We start from the raw sequence: 20871 nt of genomic DNA, 5'->3' as shown, positions 1-20871 counted from the left end.
GCTTTTCAAAACACACCTCTGGAATGTACCTCCCCCACATGTGGTTCTGGGAAAGGGCCCCCCAGATGGTGAATGGGCCCCCAGCCAAAGGAGACTGGCCCCGTCACCTCCCGTTCCTAGAATGCCCTGCCACTACCAGTCTCCACCCTCCTGCCCACGACAGCCATGCCCAGGAGCAAGCAGGTGGCTATTTCAGGAAAGCAGGAAGGAAAGAAAAATATTTTTGACATAGTGCACAATCCTAGACATACGGAAAACTCTCAAATACTTGTCTACTGATTACTGATGTTCCAAAGTTCATGAAAATAGAAAAAATGTTCAAATACCCGAGAAATAAAATATTTCCCTATTATAAACAAAAGGGGCAGAGGATGTGCTAGAGGAACAGGTTTTGAATTATGGCAAGACCCAGAGCTGGAAAACTAACCCATCATCAAAGGCCCCCACCACTCTCTAAAAAGAAACCAGGAGACAACAATAAAATTGGAAAAATGTTCTTTTTCCTGAACCATGATCTTACAATTTCTTAAAACTATTTAAAGAAATATTTGACATCAGAATCAACCTGTCATTAGCTATCAAAGAATTGCCTTATTTATGTAATAGAACTATATAAAATAGATGACTCATTTTTTAAGAAAACTATTTTCAATCCATAAAAAATTATGTTGACTTAAAACAGTCTGATTCAAGTAGTTTATTATGATATTTTATAGAGGGCAGCCAAAGAATCAACATGAAATATTACATTCTAAAAAAAAAAAAAAAAAAAAAATCCAAAAATAAATATAAGCTTGGCAAATTACCAATTTTAGAAGAAAACACCCTAATAATTTTAAGTTGTTATATTTGATTTGAAAGTATCAAACATTTTTTATACTCTACAAAACCCACCATCATGATATGTCAGTTACAAATGCATTATCTTTTTTTGGTAATTCAAGACCAGTGACACTTTGCAGTTTTATCTTCTCAAAGCTTTAGTGGCATTAAGTAAGCTTTACTAAACCCCAAGTTCACGCAAATAGAGCATGAAACAAATGATATATTCACCCATACTACAATCAATTCTTAATCACAGAGGGCAGATTAATCAGTGTGTCAAATAATTGCTTTCAAAAGTAAACAATGCACTTATAAAACTTTAAAATTACTATGAACTGGCAAAAAAACCCCAAAAAAACCCCAATGCATTAGAGCTCTATCTGTTGTCTGGAACAACCTGGTAACCACCAAGCCTCATAGATAACGGTGTGAGCCCTGTTGTCAAGACTTCCTCAGTTCAAACACAAGTGCTTGCATTCATCAAGTACTACGCTTGGAGCAGGTCCCTCACCTTCCTAAGCCAGTTTGCCCTCCCTCATGCAGCTACCCTAAGAGGCAGATGAGATCATGTGTATAAAGCAAGGAGTACTGTACCTGGCTGCCAAGAGCCATTTTGTATCAGTTACTACTACTGAAACTCATTAATCAGATGGAGAGCCCAAAATACAACTGCAAGCAGTCTGTCATTCTGCCAGTGTTCTGTGCAAATTTTAGCTGCACTGAATTGCTGAATATATCTAAGTTTAAATGTGATCAAATAACCAGTGTTTTTGAAAAAAACTTTTTTTGGACAATCAGAATACAGCCTGGATTTCAGATGCTACTGGGAAATAATTCTGTTCAGTGAGACAATAATTTCGAGACACTATTTTATGACAATAATTTTTAATTTTAATGTAAGAGAATTTTTTTTTTTTAGCTGCATGCTGAAGTATTTAGAAATAAGGTGTTTAGGATGTTTGTTAACATACTTTGAAATAGTTCATAAAAATGTACAACCATAGATGAAGCAAATATGGCAAAATGTTAGAACTACTGAGTTTAGATGAGAGGTATATGGGTGTTAATTGCACTATTCTTCCTATTTTTCTGGATTTTTTACAATAAAAAAGTTTAAACCATAAAACAAAAATGAAATGAGGCAAACTAAGCAAAATAAAGATACAACTTAATATTGTAGAAAAACCAGGAACTGTTAAACAACTGAAAAGAGAACAAGGCATATGATACAGCTTGCATTAGAATATGGAGTGCAGGAAAAAATCATTCGTGTTTAGGAGGAAGAAAAAAATGGATAGATTCCTTGGTAAACTCTCCAATCCACCTGAAAAAGCAAAATGATAACAAAACCCACAAATTCTCTTATGATGAGAAAACAGTGCCACTCGGGCCCTGGGCAGCGGACACAGTATGGGCCAGCTTTCTTTGAAAACGTGACTTTTCTTTGAAGCACTAAGAATGAAAGGTAATTGTGAGCAAAGGCTCATTAAGCAGACCCAACAGCAGTGGATCTGGAAATCATACTTAATGGAAGAAATCAAGGAGCTATAACAACTGCTGGCAAACTCAGAACTCCAAAAGTTAAATGACTACCAGTGCAAGACAACACTTGTGACCACGATGGGGGGACCCAAGGCTTGTACAGAGGCAGGACTCCAGGGGAGCAGAGTATGGGGGAATAGGAGGGGCCGGGGATGCTCCAGAGCACCAGCTCTGCTCACGGCCACTATTCCAAACCCCACCACCACCCAGGGACAGAGTGAGATCAGGAGATTCTGCTCACCCCACCAGGTGGCTTTAGGTTTCATTCTAATCTCTGCAAACAGCCCAGCTGAGAAACAGTTCGCAGTTGTACTACTTAGTGACTAAGCTTATATTATTTTCAAACTTGTAGATAATATCTACAAAGTGCTCAACATATGTCTAAAGAACAATTCCAAGTTATTTTAAATCCACTGTACCATCTCAAAAGGAGCTTGGTCTCACCCTAATGTGGGCTTGTCAGTTACACTGCAGCCATCTGTAGTAAAGCAGACTTGTAGGTAACACACACCAGTGAGTAGCAGCCACTTTATGGACATCCATCTCATTCACTCCAAGGCAGGTATTTTTACTCCCATTTACAATGAGATAACTGTGGCTCGGAGAACCCACCCATGCAGCATGCTCAAGGCCATGAAGCAGGCCAGCAGCACAGCAGAAGAGGTCACACTGTCTCAGATTCTGGGTCCTAGCTACACGGGCAGGGGCTGCCAGCAGTCTCCACCCTCACGCTTTCACCATCATCCGCTCCTCTGCTGCAGTACAGGACTGGAGTACACTTGGGCATTTCCCCCAACAGGAGGCCGTGGATGAGAAAAGCTCCTGCAAAAATGAAATACACTCTCCCAACATGTGGTTGAATTGTAACAAGCGTGCCCACAGTGAAAAGAGTTTTCATCAGAAAGAAATCATTCTGTGCAGTTTAGTAAACTTTATTCGGTCATCCCATACTAGTGAAGAGCTAGATAAATCACATACAGCTGCCCTACCTGGAAGAACAAAATTCCAAGTTTTACACAGTACCTGCTGTACCGATGATGGAGTAACAACACTTACAAACATACCCCCTCTTAGAAATGTGAGTTCTGAAGGGGAACACACATGTATAGAAAGATGTGGTTATCACTATTCTAGCTAGTTTTAGAATTTTAAAAAATCAGATGGACAAGAGGCAAGTTGAGCCCTGAAAAAATTTCATCTTCTCCTACAGCCAAAATTTACAGAACTTTTTTCCTTAAATACAACTCAAGAATTCTAATATTTCTGAAGAATTTCGCCTGAAGTCACAGTAGATGTGACTGATAGTTACTGATACTAAATGCAGGATTGCTCCTCGGTGTCAGCAGGATGAGGACTCGTCCACAACACATTGCCAACCTTAAATGGAACCCGGTAAGCAGCCAGACAACTTCCCCAACATGCTGCAAGCACGCACAGTAGAAGTCTTTACTGTGGAGCATTTTCTTAAGAGAACAAAGCAGACCAGGACTTAAAGAACAATTCCTCTAAGTAGTCATCCACATCCTTCTGTAAGATCCCAATACCAAGGTTAAGAAAGCATTTTGACTGAAATGTAAAAATAAGTTACACATAAAAAGGCACATAAAGGTTAACTTAAAACTACGTTAATAAAGTTATCACATAACTTAGCAAATTGAAGCAAATAAAATTGCTGATCTTCAGTAAATGGTGAAAAAAGTTGATAAACACTAAGGTGGTTAGAATAATAAAAAAATAATTTATAACTACGCTAAGATGTAAATATTTTGCATTTCATATCAAAGTGGCGAGGAATTTAAACTAAGGAATATATTTTTCTTACCTATTTCTGAAGCTGTAGTTTCCTGATCTGGTTCATTATTTAATCCAGACACTATGGGGTCTAAAATTTTAGCTGAAATATTATCCTTCTTCCTTCCTGACATAAAATAGTTAACAACAGATTAAAATATTGGAAAGGTTTTTGTGTTCGGTTGCTTTAGTTGGGATTTATAGGGAGTTTATGCCAAGGTCACCAACAAACTGTTGTGTCAACTTACTGGTCAATTCTCAGCCTCCACGGGACTCTCCTCTCGGGAGAGCTTGACAAGAAGCCCTTCTCTCCTTCGCCAGCACCACCTTCCCTCAGCCTTCAGGATACCCCCTTCTCCAAATTTCCTTCCAACTTGCTGCCCTTGTTTCCTTTCCCAAATTCTCCTCCTCCCCCCTCTCCAACCTGCAAACCTTGACAGGCTCTGGAGCTCACTACACCCCTTTACCTACACGCACCCCTGCATTAATTATCCCATGAAGGTCCACAGCTGTAAATGTCACCTGTGTGCTAAGAACTCTCAATCTTGTTTTTACCTTCACTTTCTCCAGCTCTCTGCCTGCTCTCCAAGTCTACACATCCAGCTGCCTACTCGACACCCCTACTTGGCTGCCGCACAGACACCTCGCACTGATGCATCCAAAACAGCACTCCTGACAATGCCACCCATGCCACTGACCAGCTTTTCCCAAAACCTTCCATTTCAATAAACACCATTGCCTAGGTGCCCAGACCCCTCTTGAAATGGGTCTTATCTTTGATTCCTCTCCTTTCTAACAAGTGACATTTATTCCATTAGCACAGTTGTCATGTCTACTAGCAAGTATACCCCAAACCCAATCCACTCTCACCACTGGCACTCCGGTCCAAGCTATCACCATCTCTAGGCCACAGCAACCTCATCACTGCTCTCCAGCCTCTCTGCCCCTCTATGGTTTTAAAAGGGGGTTGTTGGGAAAACATAGGAAAATGGTCAGGACCCCTCAGATGTTCAGAATCTTGCTGAGCATTTGATGTAAACATGCACGTGTGCCCAGGTGTTCCTTGGTTATTGTCTAATGTAATTGCGCAGGTGCATCCAGGTGTCCTGGGTTATGGACTTCAGTATAAAGGCTGAATGGCTCTGATCCACAAGGCCCCCACCACCCAGGTGCCCCCCGGAGGCAGAGGTGGGCCACGGGGAGGCCACTACTGCTGCTGGAGGTTGTTGCTGTTGCTGCCAGTGCCCTTGATATGCCCCAAGAGACCACTGCCATTGCTGCTCCTGCTGCTGCTACTGCTGTGGACTGAGCTCATATCCTCTGCCAGTGGCTCCCGGGGTCTTTCCCAATTACCTAGTGTGGACCTACATGTAAGGGGTCTGGTGACCCAGTCTGTACAATAGGTTTGAAGGTTTTAGCCCTAACCCTGACAGTACAAATGGAAATTTAGTATAACTAAAATAATGAAACACTTATGGCTTTAGTTATGAAATGCTCAGCCAGACAATTAGCGTAGCTATCGCCTAACCCAATAACCGGCGTAGACGCTTAGCAATACTATTGCTGTAGCTTTACAGGGGTCCTTTTAAAACATAAGTCAACTGTTGCCTCCATCCTACTTAAAACCCTCCGAGGACATCCGCCCACACATACTGTAAAACATGCCGTCTACTGGCCCAGCCCCTCCTCCTATCACCATCCCTCTCTCCACCCTAGCCTTGCCAGCCAGGTTTCCTGTCACTCACACAGGCAGGCCTGCCCTCAGCTCGGGGTGTCTGCTCAGGGTCTCTGGACACCTGCACGTCCTCCCTCACTCCAGTCAGCATGCTGTCCAGATGTCCCCTCAGAGAGGCCCTCCCTGCCCACACCCCTCATCCCCGCTTCTCTCTTGGCTTCATTTCCCTTTAAAAAGGCTCATTGTTAACTAACATGAATGTATATACCTGTGTTCTCTTTATTATTATAAATGTCTGAAGAATAAAGAAAGGCTCAAATGGTCAATTTCAGCCCATGATTGACTTAGAGTAGGAAATCTTCGCCTGGCTGGGAGCAGCAATGTGGCTCTTACCAGTGGGGCCCACATACCCTTCTGCCCCCTCTCCACTCTGTCCAGACAGCAGTGCTCAACTTGAGCCCACGTCAAGTAAGGCCACACCTTTGCTGACCACACCCACAGAGCACCACTTGTTCAGTGGTCAAACAGAAGCAAAGGATCAGGCAGCAATATGTTTAAACTCACAAACATTCATTCGCAGCCTCCACTATGGCTTGCTTAGTCTTACCGAGCCGTTTCACGGTATGTTCCTTCTTAGCTTTACTGTAGTAAGAGTTATGTTCTTTTTCAGGGGAAAGACTGTTTTCACTGGTTCTAGAGCCCCTTCTTCCTGATATGAAATTGCACAATGAAAATATGTATTAAGTTTAATTTATAATGCTGCATAGTTATCAAACAAATGAAACTAAAATGTACTCACTAACTCAAAGTGGTCAGTTCTACGATAATGGACTAATTAATAAGCAAATATTACCATATTCTTATGGAGAATGTTTTTTGGATTCCATGTGGATTCTAGAACAGCTTTAAGAGTCAAAGTATATCTAACAAATGCGATACCCTCTCTGCAGTAAATGCAAGGCTCATCCCCTTGAGCAGACACAGAAGTCCTGTGTCTCACGCATCTCAGGTGCTGGGCATTTTCCCAAATGCCAACCCACTTCAGCGAGGTAGAACACTGGAGTGGAGTGTCAGCTTTGCTGCGGGAGGACCCATGGTGAGATCCATGCCTGGCTAGCTGGCAAGAGTCCACCAAGTTGCTGACAGATGAGTGAAGCTTAATGTCTGATAATAAAATCTCTTAAAGATCATACAGAAAGAACTCCATGGCACAAGCTCACCAGTAAGCACAGAAGCAAATATCCTGAGGCATTAGGAAAGAAGAGCAGGTGATATGACTGTCTACTTAGAAAACTCAAAAGAATCAATGGAAGAACTACTGGATTAAATTCAGCAACAAGGATAGACTTAAGATACAGTTACAAAAATCAACAAAGCATGTACATACCAACAATAATCATTAACAATGAGGGAAAAAGAGATACCATTTCAAAAAAAACCAAAAAACTAAAACAAAAGCAACCATTGAGCAATCCCCTTGACTGACACACCCAAGCACATGTGCACACATCTTGAAAGAGGGGGAGACAGGTTTACTGACATGAAATTAGAGGTCTCCGATCTTCCCGAACTAACGAAAGCATAAGTTTAACATAAATCCAATTAAATCCTGAAAAGTTTGTTTATTTGTGGGAGGTGGGATTCTTTGAGTCATGAAGTGATTTTAAATTCATCTGGAAGAATAAGCAAACAAAATGAACAAAACAGCTTAAAAGCTTTTTGAAAAGAACAATGATAAGAAACTAGTAGTAAAACAGAGAACAGTGAAAGTAAAAATAATAAATAAAAAACCCGAGACAACAAAAGGCATCACAGAGCCTCTTCGTACACCTTCAACTAAAATGTGATAACTAAAAAGAGTCAATGGGCCGGCCCGTGGCTCACTCGGGAGAGTACGGTGCTGATAAAAAGAGTCAATATAAAAAAGGTATGATAAAACATAAATCTTCATCTCTCAAATCTCTGGACAAATTACCGAAAAAAATATTAGCTGCTTGTTTCGAGTACATAAAAATTAAACACTCAGGCAAATCAGAAACCAAGCCAACATAATTAGTAAAAACAAATTGAAAAAAATATAAAAAACAAACACTTATTTAAAAATTGGCAGACATCCTTAATGTACAGGGAGCACACGCAAATTAATAAGGAGAGACTCCAAACAGAGGCAATAAGGAACCAGACAAATTAAAGAACAGACCGTCACAGAAGCCAGTGAAAACTACAAACACATGAAATGTTCAATTTCACTAGTACTTAAATTTTTCATTTTTCACCTCTCAAAATCAGCAAGCCTTGAAAACACTGGAGAAGGTATGGGGTAGAGGGCGCAGTCAGTGGCACACAGGAGCTAAAACCTTATAACGTCCACTCCCTCCATACCCATGATCACACTTCCAGCAACCTATCCTGCCGATGTCACCCAAAAGAGAGTAAAGGCTTCTGGCACAAAGCTGTTCATAAAAGCATCACTTATTACTGGGAAAGAGTACTTTCCCGTCTAAATTTCATTTTTAAATGAAAAATTCCAACTACTACATTCTTGCCACACTTTTTTAACTTACAGTTTGGGAAAAAGATGATTGTTCAGAAACTACTACCACTCACTCAAAGTAACTTCATACTTCAATTAAAAGTCAGTCTCCAACATTAGCGGCCTCCAAGAGGACTTGCCTGCATTCTTGTCCTATTTGCTAGTCTGTTCTAATGAGGTATTATTCTTGGGCAAACCCCAGGTCAGGCCTGCAAGCTTCATGTCTTATCATGATTCCTAATGATAATTTCTGCTTTTTTAAATACATAAACATCACCTGTCTATATGTTCTTTATGTGCAGCCTACATCACAATTAAATTTAGCCTACCAATGCAAAAGACAAGAGTTGATACAATGTGGATGACTGATAAATATTCCCGGAAAATGAAAATTTGATCACACCTTTTAGATTCCAACATAGATCTCCAGCAAAGAGGGGCTACTCCACCCCTGGTGTTGTGAGCTCATGACATGTGCATGTGTGTGTAAGAGCCACAGATATTCATTGATCCCACACAGTCTTTGTTCATTCCAAGACATAGCAGATCTGTTTTCCAGCAACACGAGTTCTTTCCTACTAGATATTGTGATTAAGGCAAAGAAATTAAGATCCATATTTTCAGCTAGATATAAGTTTTGCAGTACCTTCCACTGAATTTTTGGATCGCCATTTTGATGTTTTTGTCATCAATGACCTGGATGCTCTAGCAGAAATCTCAGCCTTAAAGAAAGGAGAATGAAAAAAACTCAACTGATGCATTACACAGCAATATCATTAGCAAACTTATTTCTCAAGCTCTGCTTGAGGAAGAATAAGCATGAAACACAATAGCATCCATGTGCTTTCAGAGGGGATCTGATACCAACTCAATGCAACTAAGCACCCAAGACCTCAGAATGTGAACGAGGAAACCAAAACCCCTTTCACCCTAAATTTAGAATATGATCTTTTTGTACAGCCCTAAAAAGGTCAGCAATCTGTTGGCCACACTTTGAGAAATACTGTCTTATCAGATGGCTTGCGAGGACTCAACCTCAATTGCTGTACACTTAATTATTAAATGCATTTGTAAACATCTGAGGTAAAAACTTACACACTGTGTTTAAATGGAACACAAACTGAAGAAAACAGCACATACTGTCCCTTCTCTGTTACCACAGTCCAAGTCTCACCACCTCTCCTAACTGGCCTCCCAGTCTCTACTCCACACCTAATCCATCTTCCCTGCAGCTGCCTGAATACTTTCTGAAATTTCAAATTAGGTTATGAAAGCAGCGGCTCCCTGCTGCTTGGGATCAGTCTAACCTCCATAGGATGGCCTGTGTGGGGACAATGGGCCCCGACTGTACCCCAGCCATAGGGAACATGGTGCAGGGTCCAAACGGGCCAAGCAGAGCTTGGAGCAGTCTCTCTAGCTGGCCCTCCCTTTCCCCATCTGCCTGGTGACATAATCCTCTCCCAGACTCATCCTGAGTGCCACACCCACCCTCTCCCACAAATGACTACCCAATCCCTTCGTATTCCACACATCATACTTGTCAAATAAGTCAACCCAGCAGTGCCCCACAGAACAAGAGAATAAACACACCCCATCTATTTTACCATATGGTAAACCATTTAAGTCATTACTTATACAACAAAATAAAGATGAACCTATTATGTGTAAACCCAAACCACACTCTCCTCCTACACCTCAGTGACCAGGAGAGGACACAGCATTTATTATCTCAACACAACAAGTTTACATCACTTAAAATTATTTTTTAAGGTTTACCTCTGTTTCAGCTTTGGAGTCTTTCAAAGATCCTTCCAACAACTTCTTAGATATCTCCCCTGAGTTTGCTGACTATAAGACAAAATTTTCTTTAAACATTAGAATTATTCAAATCTATAACATCTAAAAAAACTATAACATCTAAAAACATATCAAGATATTTTACATAACACTGACCAACGGCATGATAATTCTTCCCATAAGAACGTCATATAACCACTCTAAATCTGATTATTTACTGTTATTTTGCTTGGATTCCCAAAGAGTCTTCCGAGGAAATGGCAAGATCTCTTCCCATACAGGGAAGAATAGGTGGGCAAGGACAACAAACATTCCTGTCTCTCAGGAAACTACATGGAATGCCAAACCCCTATGCCAGGCCGAACTTCTTGAAAACATGCCCAGTTAAACATGAGGATTTGGAAAAGAGGGACGGAACGAACATTATAAACCTCCAACCCCCATGAAAAACTGCTCCTATTTGTATCTTCTGATAATAGGGTAACTTTAGAATGTAGTGATTCTTCTTAAGCAAAGGATTAAGACTTTAAGTCAAGAAAGAACTCCCATAAACTACACGGAAACCACAAGAAACACCATCTCACACCTTAAATCAATTCTCTAGAAGACACATCTCAATAAGGAGTAGAACAGATTATCATCATTGAGATTTTCCTCCATAAAGACTAAAAAGCAAAGGATGCGTGTTCAATATTTCAATCAAATGTCCTCATAAGTTAATTATGAATGTATCAGCTTGTATCAGCAGTAATTATCCGTGACCTCAGGTCGGGCACCTCACACATGCTACCATGAATCTTCACAGGCTCAGCTACTCCCACTGAGAGGGGTGGTTAGGAGAGGGGCTCCAGACCCACAGGTGGCCGGTCTAACCTAACCACCTCAGTGTGACACACTCTTGCCTGTTCAGTATGTTTTCATATCCCTTTGACCTCTTCTTCACGAAAGCCCAGGAAGCAGCTAAGAACATCTCCTCTCTTCTAGACAAAAACCAAATGGGGAAGAGCATGGGATCTGACCAGTGTAAAGAGCGTCTGTGACAGAGCCCAGGTTGGAACTTTTGAGTGTCCTGCCTCCCAGAGAGGGGATGGCACCCCCAGAGCTGACCTGACAAAAGTCGCTAGGAACTGGGGTAAGTTCTTTGGGAGGAGTCCCACAGCAGCTCACGCCTGCATAGCGCTTTTCACCAGAGGAGACAACACTGCTGCTCCCCAGATCCACAGGCTGGATAAAGAAACCCACAGATTTGCAGCAGAGCCTTGCAAGCAAAATCACTGTGAAAGTTCTATACAAATCTGACTTAATAAGTACCAGGTTAGAGTATAAAAACAGTCACTACATTGAGGTCTCAAATACTTTTAAACAAAGCCATTATTAACATTTGATTCTGATATGCTCCCAAATATCAGCCTATAAAAATTTCTCTTTGGAATTGTTTTTCTCTCTAAAAAACTAGTCAAATCATCAGCAATTTTAGTGACCATAACATGGGAACACCTGGTCTGAAGACCTCGAGAGGTGGGGAAGGCTATCCCATTCAGGGGCTGCATCACGTACAGTAAAATACACCAGAATATGCTAGCACCTCAGAAAAATCAGGTCAGTGAAAAATATTTTTTCTTAGACCTCTTTTAAAAAAAAGGCAAAAGATGGGAGATATCTTTGTGATTTGCAAAACGTACAAGAAAACCCAGGTTTTTATGACACATCACAGTGTACACTACTTCAGGATGTGCAAGGGAGGGGAAAAAAAGTTGTATTTTAGATAGGAAAACCCCGAAGTTCCCAGTAGAGCACAAGACTCAATGACTAACAAGACCACAACAGTCTTTTGGATAGGCACCCTTTCCTATTGTGACACAGATCTCAAAGAGGGTTGTACTGACTTCCACAGAAAAGACCAGTTTACAGATTCTTGCAGGGTCAGTCCTACAGAGCCCACTGCCCTCCCCTGGATTCACATCCCAAGATGCCACAAAACAAGAGGACTGCCATGGGGGCCAGTGTGGGCCTTGCCCCTCACTGCTCAGCCACATCACTTAGGCAGATCCTGAACCTTTCCAGACCTCTCCTTCCTCCTTTCCAGCAGCTGGAGACCAGGTGATTTCTCCACCTTCCCAGGACATTTTACAATAAGATGTTCCCACAAGAATGGGCATCTGGAAAAATGGCCGTAACATATATGAGTCCAAAAGTAACTTGCACATTTAGAAAACACAGTGTGAAACCAAAAGGATTTTCTAGCCAATCCTAAATTTACCTGAAAATTTAATTAAACAAAAAATACAATAGGGCCGAGCCCGTGGCGCACTCGGGAGAGTGCGGCGCTGGGAGCGCAACGACGCTCCCGCCACGGGTTCGGATCCTATATAGGAATGGCCGGTGCACTCACTGGCTGAGTGCCGGTCACGAAAAAGACAAAAAAAAAAAAAAAAAAAAAAACAATAAACTGAGGCCTTATTGTACTTAACTGCTAATGCCTAAAAATCTTTGAAAGTAGCCCTAATCCTTAATAAACTCAGTAATATCCATGCTTCAAAAGACAGCACACATACAACTGAGATTGCTTGTAAATACCACTTACCATTAATGCTAAGGTAAGGCTACTCCAAAGTCTTCAGAACAAAACCCTTGTGTACAAATATACACAAAGGACGAAGAGGTGAAAAGCAATAAATCTTAAAACATCTGGCAACATGAAGACAAGAGCAACTTCAGCAAATTAGCTCAAACTCTGAAAAATGTTGTTTTCTCTAAATGCCTGATGGGGAAACATTAAACTCTAAAAAGACCAAGCATTTAATATTTTCCTGACTTCCTCTTCCAAATGATCTTCCACTACTCAAAGATCAACATTTCACATACAGAGACCTCATAAACGACTATCAATCGATAATTCTATCCAATGCTTCAAGATCTGAAAAGTCCATCATTCCTTGCCCAGATTCTCAATTCATTCCGTATTTATTATGGACCACATGTCAGAAATTCTACTAGGCTGGGAATTCAACAGCAAACATAAAAAATCCAGCTTATATGCTTATGGAGCTCATGTTCCAGTAGAATCCTTCCTGGATATAAAATAAGACTTGTTAAAAGCTTATCGAATAATGCCTTAATAAGTACCAAGAACCTGCTATTAAGGGATGACAAAGCAAAAAACAAATAAACAAAAAACATCTGGCAAGAAATTGCATCTCTTTGGGTTTCTACCGGGCATCCAAGATTGCCATAATTTTAAATTGGCATAAGAGAAAACCAGTTTCCTAATCACATTGCAAGACAAAAATCATTTTAGAGAAAACCATTTCATTTTAGAAAACTCTTTCTAAACCAAAGGTGGGAGTTTTCAAGTAAGATTTTACCTTTTTCTCTAGTTTATCATGCTCTCTGCTCTTTTCCCTATCAGGGTCCCTGGAGTGCTCTCCGTTCTTCACTCTCCGTCTGTCCCTGTCCCTCGCTTTGTCTCGATCGCGCTCTCTGTCCCTGTCTCTCAACCTTTCTTTTTCTTTTCCTCCCTCGCTCCTCCTCTCTCGCTCCTTCTCACGGTCTGCATCTTTGTCCCGCTCTCTGTTGCCTCTGTCTTTGTCCCTCTCTCGCTCTTGCTTGGCCCTGTTTTTGGTTTTTTCTCTTTCTCCTTCTCTATATTTGTCTCTCTCTGGATCTTTATGTCTGTCTCTGTCATTCTCCCTGCTCTTCTCCTTGTCCCTTTCCTTTTCTTTGGGTTTGCTTTCTTCTTTCAATTCTTCTTTATGTTTTTGATCTCTGCTTGTACTTCTCTCTTTTATTTCAGAGTTTCTTCTATCCTAAAAAAAAATCAAAGAATAGTATCATTTACGAACATTTTTATCTAAACTATAAGAAGGCTCACTATGTCATTTTCAAAGACGTGCAAATTGCAATTCACCTCTTTATCTTTACAAATTCTGGACTCTTCTTCTCTAGCATTCTTATTATCCAGTTCTTGAGACTTCAAGGTCAGTGAGGCCCTTCCTTTCACATCCCCCTTCTCTCCAGCTAAAACTTTCTTCACTGCATCATCACTGGAGAGCTTGTTGTCCAAGTGGAAGGAAATGAAATGCACGGTAGAAATGAAATTAGCACATGTGACAAATGTGAATGTCAGCATTCAAAGGCAGCTCGTTAAACAGATTCTTTGTCTACCAATGAAATTCAAAGGATGAAATATTAAAAGAAAATGTTAATACCACAGACAAAGCACAGCATCTCTTGATAACTATCACTAGCAGCACTTCATCCAATAACAGTAGATCCCACCCAAGCTACATGAATTCTGGTTCAACTCTACCCAAGCTGTCGAGTGTGGACATGTGTGTTATTCAAAGACAGTAAAGCTGACCCACACAACTCTACAAATATCTTATCCTTCTAAGAGGATCTTAACATATGATCTAATCACCTCACACCCATTAGGATGGCTGTTACCAAAAAAAAATGTTGGAAAGGATGTGGAGAAACTGGAACCTTTGCACACTGTTGGTTGAAATGTAAAATGGTGCAGCCGCTGTGTAAAACAGTCTGGTGAGTCCTCAAAAAATTAAACCTAGAATTACCATATGACCCAGCGATTTCCCTTCTGGGTACATACCCAGAAGAATTGAAAACAAAGCCTTGAAGAGATATCTGTACACCCATGTTCACAGGAGCATTACTCACAACAGCTAAAATACAGAAGCAACCCGTGTCCATCAACAGACTAATGGATAAGCAAGATGTGGTATATACATACAATGAATAAGCCCCACAGAAGAGGAAGAGCAGCTCCTGCAGCCACTCAAGCCCTGGCTGGAAAGAGCTGCCTGTCCTCAGAGGAGGCCCAAAAGGAGAGGGGATGCCGGGCTGAGAAGTCTGGGCATGCGTCCTCCAGCCACCAGACGGAGTACTTGTCAGGTTCCCTGTTTTATATTTGAAGCTTGCAGAACTTGTAATTATCATACCAGTATGTTTTATTATACAGTTTTAAAATACTCCTCCTGTAAGTGTGAGGCTCCAGGATGGCTGAGATCAGGTTCAAAGCACAGCATTCAACAGACAACAGCAAAACTCCTTTCTCAAACACCCACCACTACATTTAAGTCGCTCACTTTCCACTTTTGTTACTCAATACTGGTAAGCTTAAAACACCTGTTACTGCAGCATTACCTTGTTGAGACAGCATTTTCCAATGATCTGCAGCAGCTCATTTGTTCTTTCAGGCTCATGTCCGGCCACAATTCGGGCTGGTTTTGCCGACAAGGGCTCTCCTGAAACCATTATCACCACATCTATGGCCTTCTGTAGGAAGCTAATTTTTGCATCTTTATCCTGAAATGTTTCCATTTAAAATACAAATATTAAAATACTTCAAAGAGTTTGCATTATCTTCAGTATGTTCAATAGGAACAGGATAGTTCCTATTTATACAAAAAGCTATTTTAAATGTATGACATTTAGAAATACTGACCTTTTATAACAAAACAAAAACAATTCATTAAAGCTAGCTAGCACTAACCTTTGAAATACTAATTCCCTTTCTCAGTGGATAAAATCAGCATGACATGCACTTGCCAAAAGTGAGAAAATGAAATGAGAAAGGGTATTCATCAATTCATGAATTAATCGAACTTGTATTTGTATTGCTACGCAATAGCTATGCAACTACGCCACTTATAGGGTTGAGGCCATAGCTACATTAATTGTTTGGCTGGGGTTATTGAACTCATGCCATCATAGCCAATTGTATTGTTAAAGCAATTCATAACTAAAGTCAAAACGTTTCATTGTTTTAGTCATACTAAGTTTCCATTTGCAATGTCAGGGCTAGGGTTCAGACCCTTCCAATCCATTGTACAGACAGGGTCCCCAGTCCCCTCACATGCAGATCCACAGTAGGTAATTGGGAAAGATCCCAGGAGCCACTGGCAGAGGACATGAGCTCAGTCCTCAGCAATAGCGGCAGCGGCGGAGGGTCCCCGGGGCACCGGCAGCAACAGCTTGAAGCAACAGCCTACAGCAGCAGTAGCGATCTCCCCAGGGGCATCCCAGGGACAAGGGGCACTGTGGATCAGAGCCACTCGTCCTTTATACTTAAGTCCATAACCCAGAACACCTGGGTGCACATGTGCAATTACATTAGACAAGAACCAAGGAACACCTGGGTGCACGTGCCTATTTACAGCAAATGCTTGGCAATATTCTGAACATCTGAGGGGCCCTGACCATTTCCTTCACTTTCCCTACAGTATTCCAACCATATCAGCATATAAATGATACACATTATGGTACACTTTCTATTTAAAAATCCCCACTCATTAATGTGAGGGTCAGGAGAGGAGGAACCCCCACTCAAACCTACCTTAACATTATCAGACTTCATCTCGGCATCTGTGTAGAGGCCCTTCATGAAACCAGTCATTCTAATCACCTTCAAAAGATAGAGAGAGGCCATTGTAACCATCTCATTCACTGAACCCCACACTCAGGAGCTGGCAGAATCAACCCGCTCCCAGGACTCGAATCCCTCACTTAACAAATATTTGACATCCACAACATGTGGGATATTGTGCCAAGCAGAAACAGCCTGGTCCTCACAGAACTCAGTCTGGCTGTGGGGACAGACAGATAAAGATTACAAACACCGTGCTGTAGCTAAGGAAGCACACAGGATCGGTACCTAATCCACACTTCGGAAGTGTCAGGGAAGGCTTCCCAGAAGGAGAGTTGGGGGAACTGGGCACTTAGGAAGCACATGCCAGATAAAAGAAACAGTCCCCACATGGTCCAGGGCCAAGAGGGTCCTGCGAAAGAGATCAAAAGAAGTTTGGGACAGCAGGAGCCTGAGGCCGACCCAGAGACCCTTCGAAGCCATTCGGGAACATGAACTTAGCCTAAGGACCAGGAGGAGTCCCAGAATGGTTCTAAAGCAGGGAAGGACCTAACCACAACAGCATTTTACAAGTCACTCAGGCACAGTAGAGGGAATGGATTCCAGAAAAAAAAGGAACTTCTCAGCCCGGATTTCTAAGACTGGAAGTTCTGGAAGGGTCTTTCTCCTTCCTGACCACCTGTCATTATTCACTTCTTAGGATAGTGGGGTGGCTCTGCACCCCATCACTTTTGTTCTCTTCCCACTCTCCATCCCCCCACGTAACCTGTACCTCCTAATTACCCCTAAAACCAACTTTTAGGGTGGTGACTTGCTCTCCTCCTCCCCACCCCCACACTGAGCCAGGGTCCTGGGTTCTCTAGACCAGAGTTTTTCAAAATGTGGTAGGTTGCTGTAAAATCAATATAATGGGTAGCAACAAACTTTTTTTTTTTTTTTTAAAGATGACCGATAAGGGGATCTTAACCCTTGACTTGGTGTTGTCGGCACCACGCTCACCCACTGAGCTAACCAGCCATCCCTACATGGGATCTGAACCCGTGGCCTTGGTGTTATCAGCACCACACTCTCCCGAGTCAGCCCCGGGCCAGCCCCCAGCAACAAGCATTTTTTAAAAAATGAAACAGAACAGAAAATATCAGGCTGCATGATATGTAGTAAGGAGAGGTATGCCTTCAAGTGTGTGTCCAAGGTCAGCTATAAAGCTTACTTATTACTGTGAAACGTTTTAAAAACAACAACAATAAAAAGACAGTCCCACACTAACATCAGCTTCCTTCTCCGGAATCAAGCTACAACTACTTAATTGGCATCGTTAGCTATTATTTGATCTAAAATTTTTCATTCCACACCAAACTGGAGCCATGTTATAGTTTTTCTCCTGCATTTAATATTACTGGAACTTTTTTACTATGTGTCTGTTAAGCTTTTCCCAGGATGCTAGCAGTTAAAATTGTGAGAAGTAATTATAAGTGACAACAGACATTAATATCACAGGATCAATGCTTAGCTTAATGAAAGAGGCAGTTCGTTTCACAGTAGCTAAAATAGTGATATGGCAACTTGAATACAATACGCAGGTGCAGTAAAGAATTTTCATAGGAGGTTCTCCATCCACTACCTGAAAATGCTTTTCAATATGTCAGTCATATTAACATCTTTATCAAGTACGTGACAATTAATGTATTCTGCTTTACACAGGTTAAGAAATTAATTTTGGTGTTAGATTAGTAAAAGTCTGTGGAAGTAAAGCAGACCAGTCTTTTCTGACTGGGAACGTGTAGCTCATTCCACGCAACCTGTTTACTTGGCCAACAAAGTCAACTCCTGCTGGAATGTTTCTTCTCCTTTCCCATGACGACACCCTCCAACAACCACAAGGTAGTCACTGAGCAGCCAAGCTGAGCGCCACACCAAGCACACGCAAGGAGGAGGCACACTCCCTGCACCTCCCTCCTCTGGCTCTGCATTTTGGTGGGGCATGGTGGGGCAGACAACACTAACACAGAAAATAAGAGCATAAGGCTTTGGCACCCACAGTGTAATGGGCCATGCTCACATCCATGCAAACTCTTACTTGCTACCTCTGGGTCACAGGATGGTACCTGCCTACTTCAGGAGGTGGTGACGCAGCACCCCCGCTCCCACTGGGCTCTCCACAAAGAAGGTCCCTTGCCCAAACACTGCCCAGGACAGGCTCTAAGTGCAGCACTAACTAGTGGGAGGAGACAGCCCCTTGGGATGTGGGTAGATTAAAGACAGTTTTTAAGCATAATTAGGATTTTTAACACAGAAGCACGCATGCCAGGAGAGCACACATCATAAGCTAAGCTAAGACGGCAGAAACAAGTAAAGCAGAGTTTGAGGAGGGATAAGGCACCAAACCTGCTGAAAAAGTGAGAAATAAAGTTTGAGGACCAACAAGTGAGATCATGAGCCCCTGAAGCCTGCAAGTTCAACATGACTCCTAAACCCCAAAGAGCACCCCCGAGCGTGCCCTCAGGTGCACCACGGAAATGGGCGCTGCCACCCCCTGTGGTGACAATTCTGAGAGTTACCAGGAGCATTGACAGATTCCATGCAACAGTGAATGTTTGTGGTGCAATTTCTATGTACCTTACCCAGTACAGCTCACGTGAGAGATGCTAACAAATAAACTTCGGTCTCTATCCTTGAGGAATTCACCAGCCTGGAGTGGAGAAAGGTCTCACACACAAACTATCTCAATTGAAGGCAGGCTGTGCCTTTTATCAACAAATATTAAACTGCTTCTTTACAGTTTTTCCTTTCAGGTCCCCCTAACACCACCTACAATAAATTCACCCACAAGTATTTATTAAGCATTCAAAATGTGGAGGGAAACATGCTGGGGGGCGGAAGGAGAATATAAAAAGAATAACTCCATTCTGCCAGGATTTATGGAGCGCCTTCCACGTGCTACATGCTGCAGGGTAACCGAGAGGAAGAGGAATGCAACAGGCTCAGAAGAGGGGGAACGGCACAGAAACAGCTCAGCCAGGCAGGATGGAAGATGTGCTCTAAAGAGATGCACGGATAGGCGGGAAAGAAGTGAGAATGTTCCCTGAGGGGCCGGGAGCCTTCCCGTAAGAGGCGGCCTGGGGACCGGTGAGGGCGAGCAACTCCGCGGCACTGGGCTACCGGCCGCCCCTCGGGCTGCAGGCCGGGCTTCCGGGCAGGCGCCGCGCACGGCTCGCCCCGGCCCCGAGACCCCGGCCCCCCGCCCTGCCCCTGACCTCCCTCGGCCCTGCCGGCACCCCGGCCTAGACCCGGCCCCTGCCCGGTCCTGGGCCTCCGACCCGCACCCCGATGCCGACCCCGGCCAGCCCCCGGCCCGCACCCCGGCCCCGGCCCCAGCCCGCCGCCCACCTCCGTGATGATGTCGTGCAGGTAGCGGAACGGGGGCTTGCTCAGCAGCTTCTCCGTCAGCGGCGGCTTCCGAATCACCTTCCCCAGCGCCTCCTGCGTCCGCCTCACCACAACCGCGTTCATGGCGGCGCCCGCGTCCCTCAGCCCGCCCGGCCGTGCCTAAGCCCGGGTCGCTGGCCGCCGCCGGCCCCGCCGCAGCCGCCCCGCCCCGCCTCGACGCGCCGCCGGACTCCCATCCCACAGTGCACCGCGGCCCGCCACGGCGCCTGCGCAGTGGCGGGGGCGTTCGGTCGCCCAGGCTGCGCGGCCCTAGCGACAGACGCGCCGCCGCGCCCCGCCCACCGCCTGCCGGCCCCGCCCACCGCTCGCGGGCCCGGGCGCGCAGGCGGAGGGCGCCTAGCTCTCCCGGTCGAGCGACAGCCTCGGAAAGCAGCTCCTCGCCCCTTGTGACAGGTACCGCCTGCGGACGGTGGACAGCGGCATGACTTCCGAGATGCGCGCCGCTGTCTCACAAAGGCTAAGGGCTGTCGTAGGCGTTGGTTCATCGATAGAAGACCCGGGATAGAACGTACCCTGTCTTACCCCGTACTTAACTAATACGGCTTCTTGGACAAGTAACTTGAGGCTCCAATTCTGTTCCTAAAAAACAGGGATAGTAACGTGCCCACCCGCCTTACCTACCTCCCAGGAAGGTGAGGACTAAGTGACGTCTCAGGACTGTGGGACCAGGACAGGGCGGTGCCCTGTCGTTCTGCTGGGTGTCTGTGATTCTGTCCCACCTGTCGTCTGTACATCATGCACAGGCTCACTGCAGAAATCCTTCCAGCAATGTGGGAGCTCTGTGGTCTGTTTTTATTCCTACTGATGAATACCTTGATAACCCTGTGATTTATATTCGTGTTCACCATGTTCAGCGCTCATCTTTCTTTGTGCAGA

General features: G+C 43.5%; 1 protein-coding gene across 2 annotated transcripts in view; it reads right to left on the bottom strand.

Moving 5' to 3' along the window:
* TRAF3IP1 (TRAF3 interacting protein 1) overlaps positions 1–20104 on the bottom strand; it is a 66048-nt gene extending 45944 nt beyond the window's left edge. For both annotated transcript variants that reach the window (XM_063098677.1, XM_063098686.1), the window contains exons 1-7: positions 19936–20104; positions 16519–16587; positions 15327–15488; positions 14071–14214; positions 13529–13969; positions 10143–10214; positions 9013–9088 (exon numbers count right to left, since the gene is read on the bottom strand). In XM_063098677.1, the coding sequence (XP_062954747.1) occupies positions 9013–9088; positions 10143–10214; positions 13529–13969; positions 14071–14214; positions 15327–15488; positions 16519–16587; positions 19936–20058 (1087 nt within the window). In that variant the 5' untranslated portion in view covers positions 20059–20104. The remainder of the gene's footprint in view (positions 1–9012; positions 9089–10142; positions 10215–13528; positions 13970–14070; positions 14215–15326; positions 15489–16518; positions 16588–19935) is intronic.
* Positions 20105–20871: the final 767 nt, after the last annotated feature.

This window comes from Cynocephalus volans, chromosome 1 (assembly GCF_027409185.1).
Source record: "Cynocephalus volans isolate mCynVol1 chromosome 1, mCynVol1.pri, whole genome shotgun sequence".
Taxonomy (NCBI): domain Eukaryota; kingdom Metazoa; phylum Chordata; class Mammalia; order Dermoptera; family Cynocephalidae; genus Cynocephalus; species Cynocephalus volans.
The sequence above is the reverse complement of the archived record's forward strand: the minus strand, read 5'-3'. Positions and strand labels throughout refer to the sequence as shown.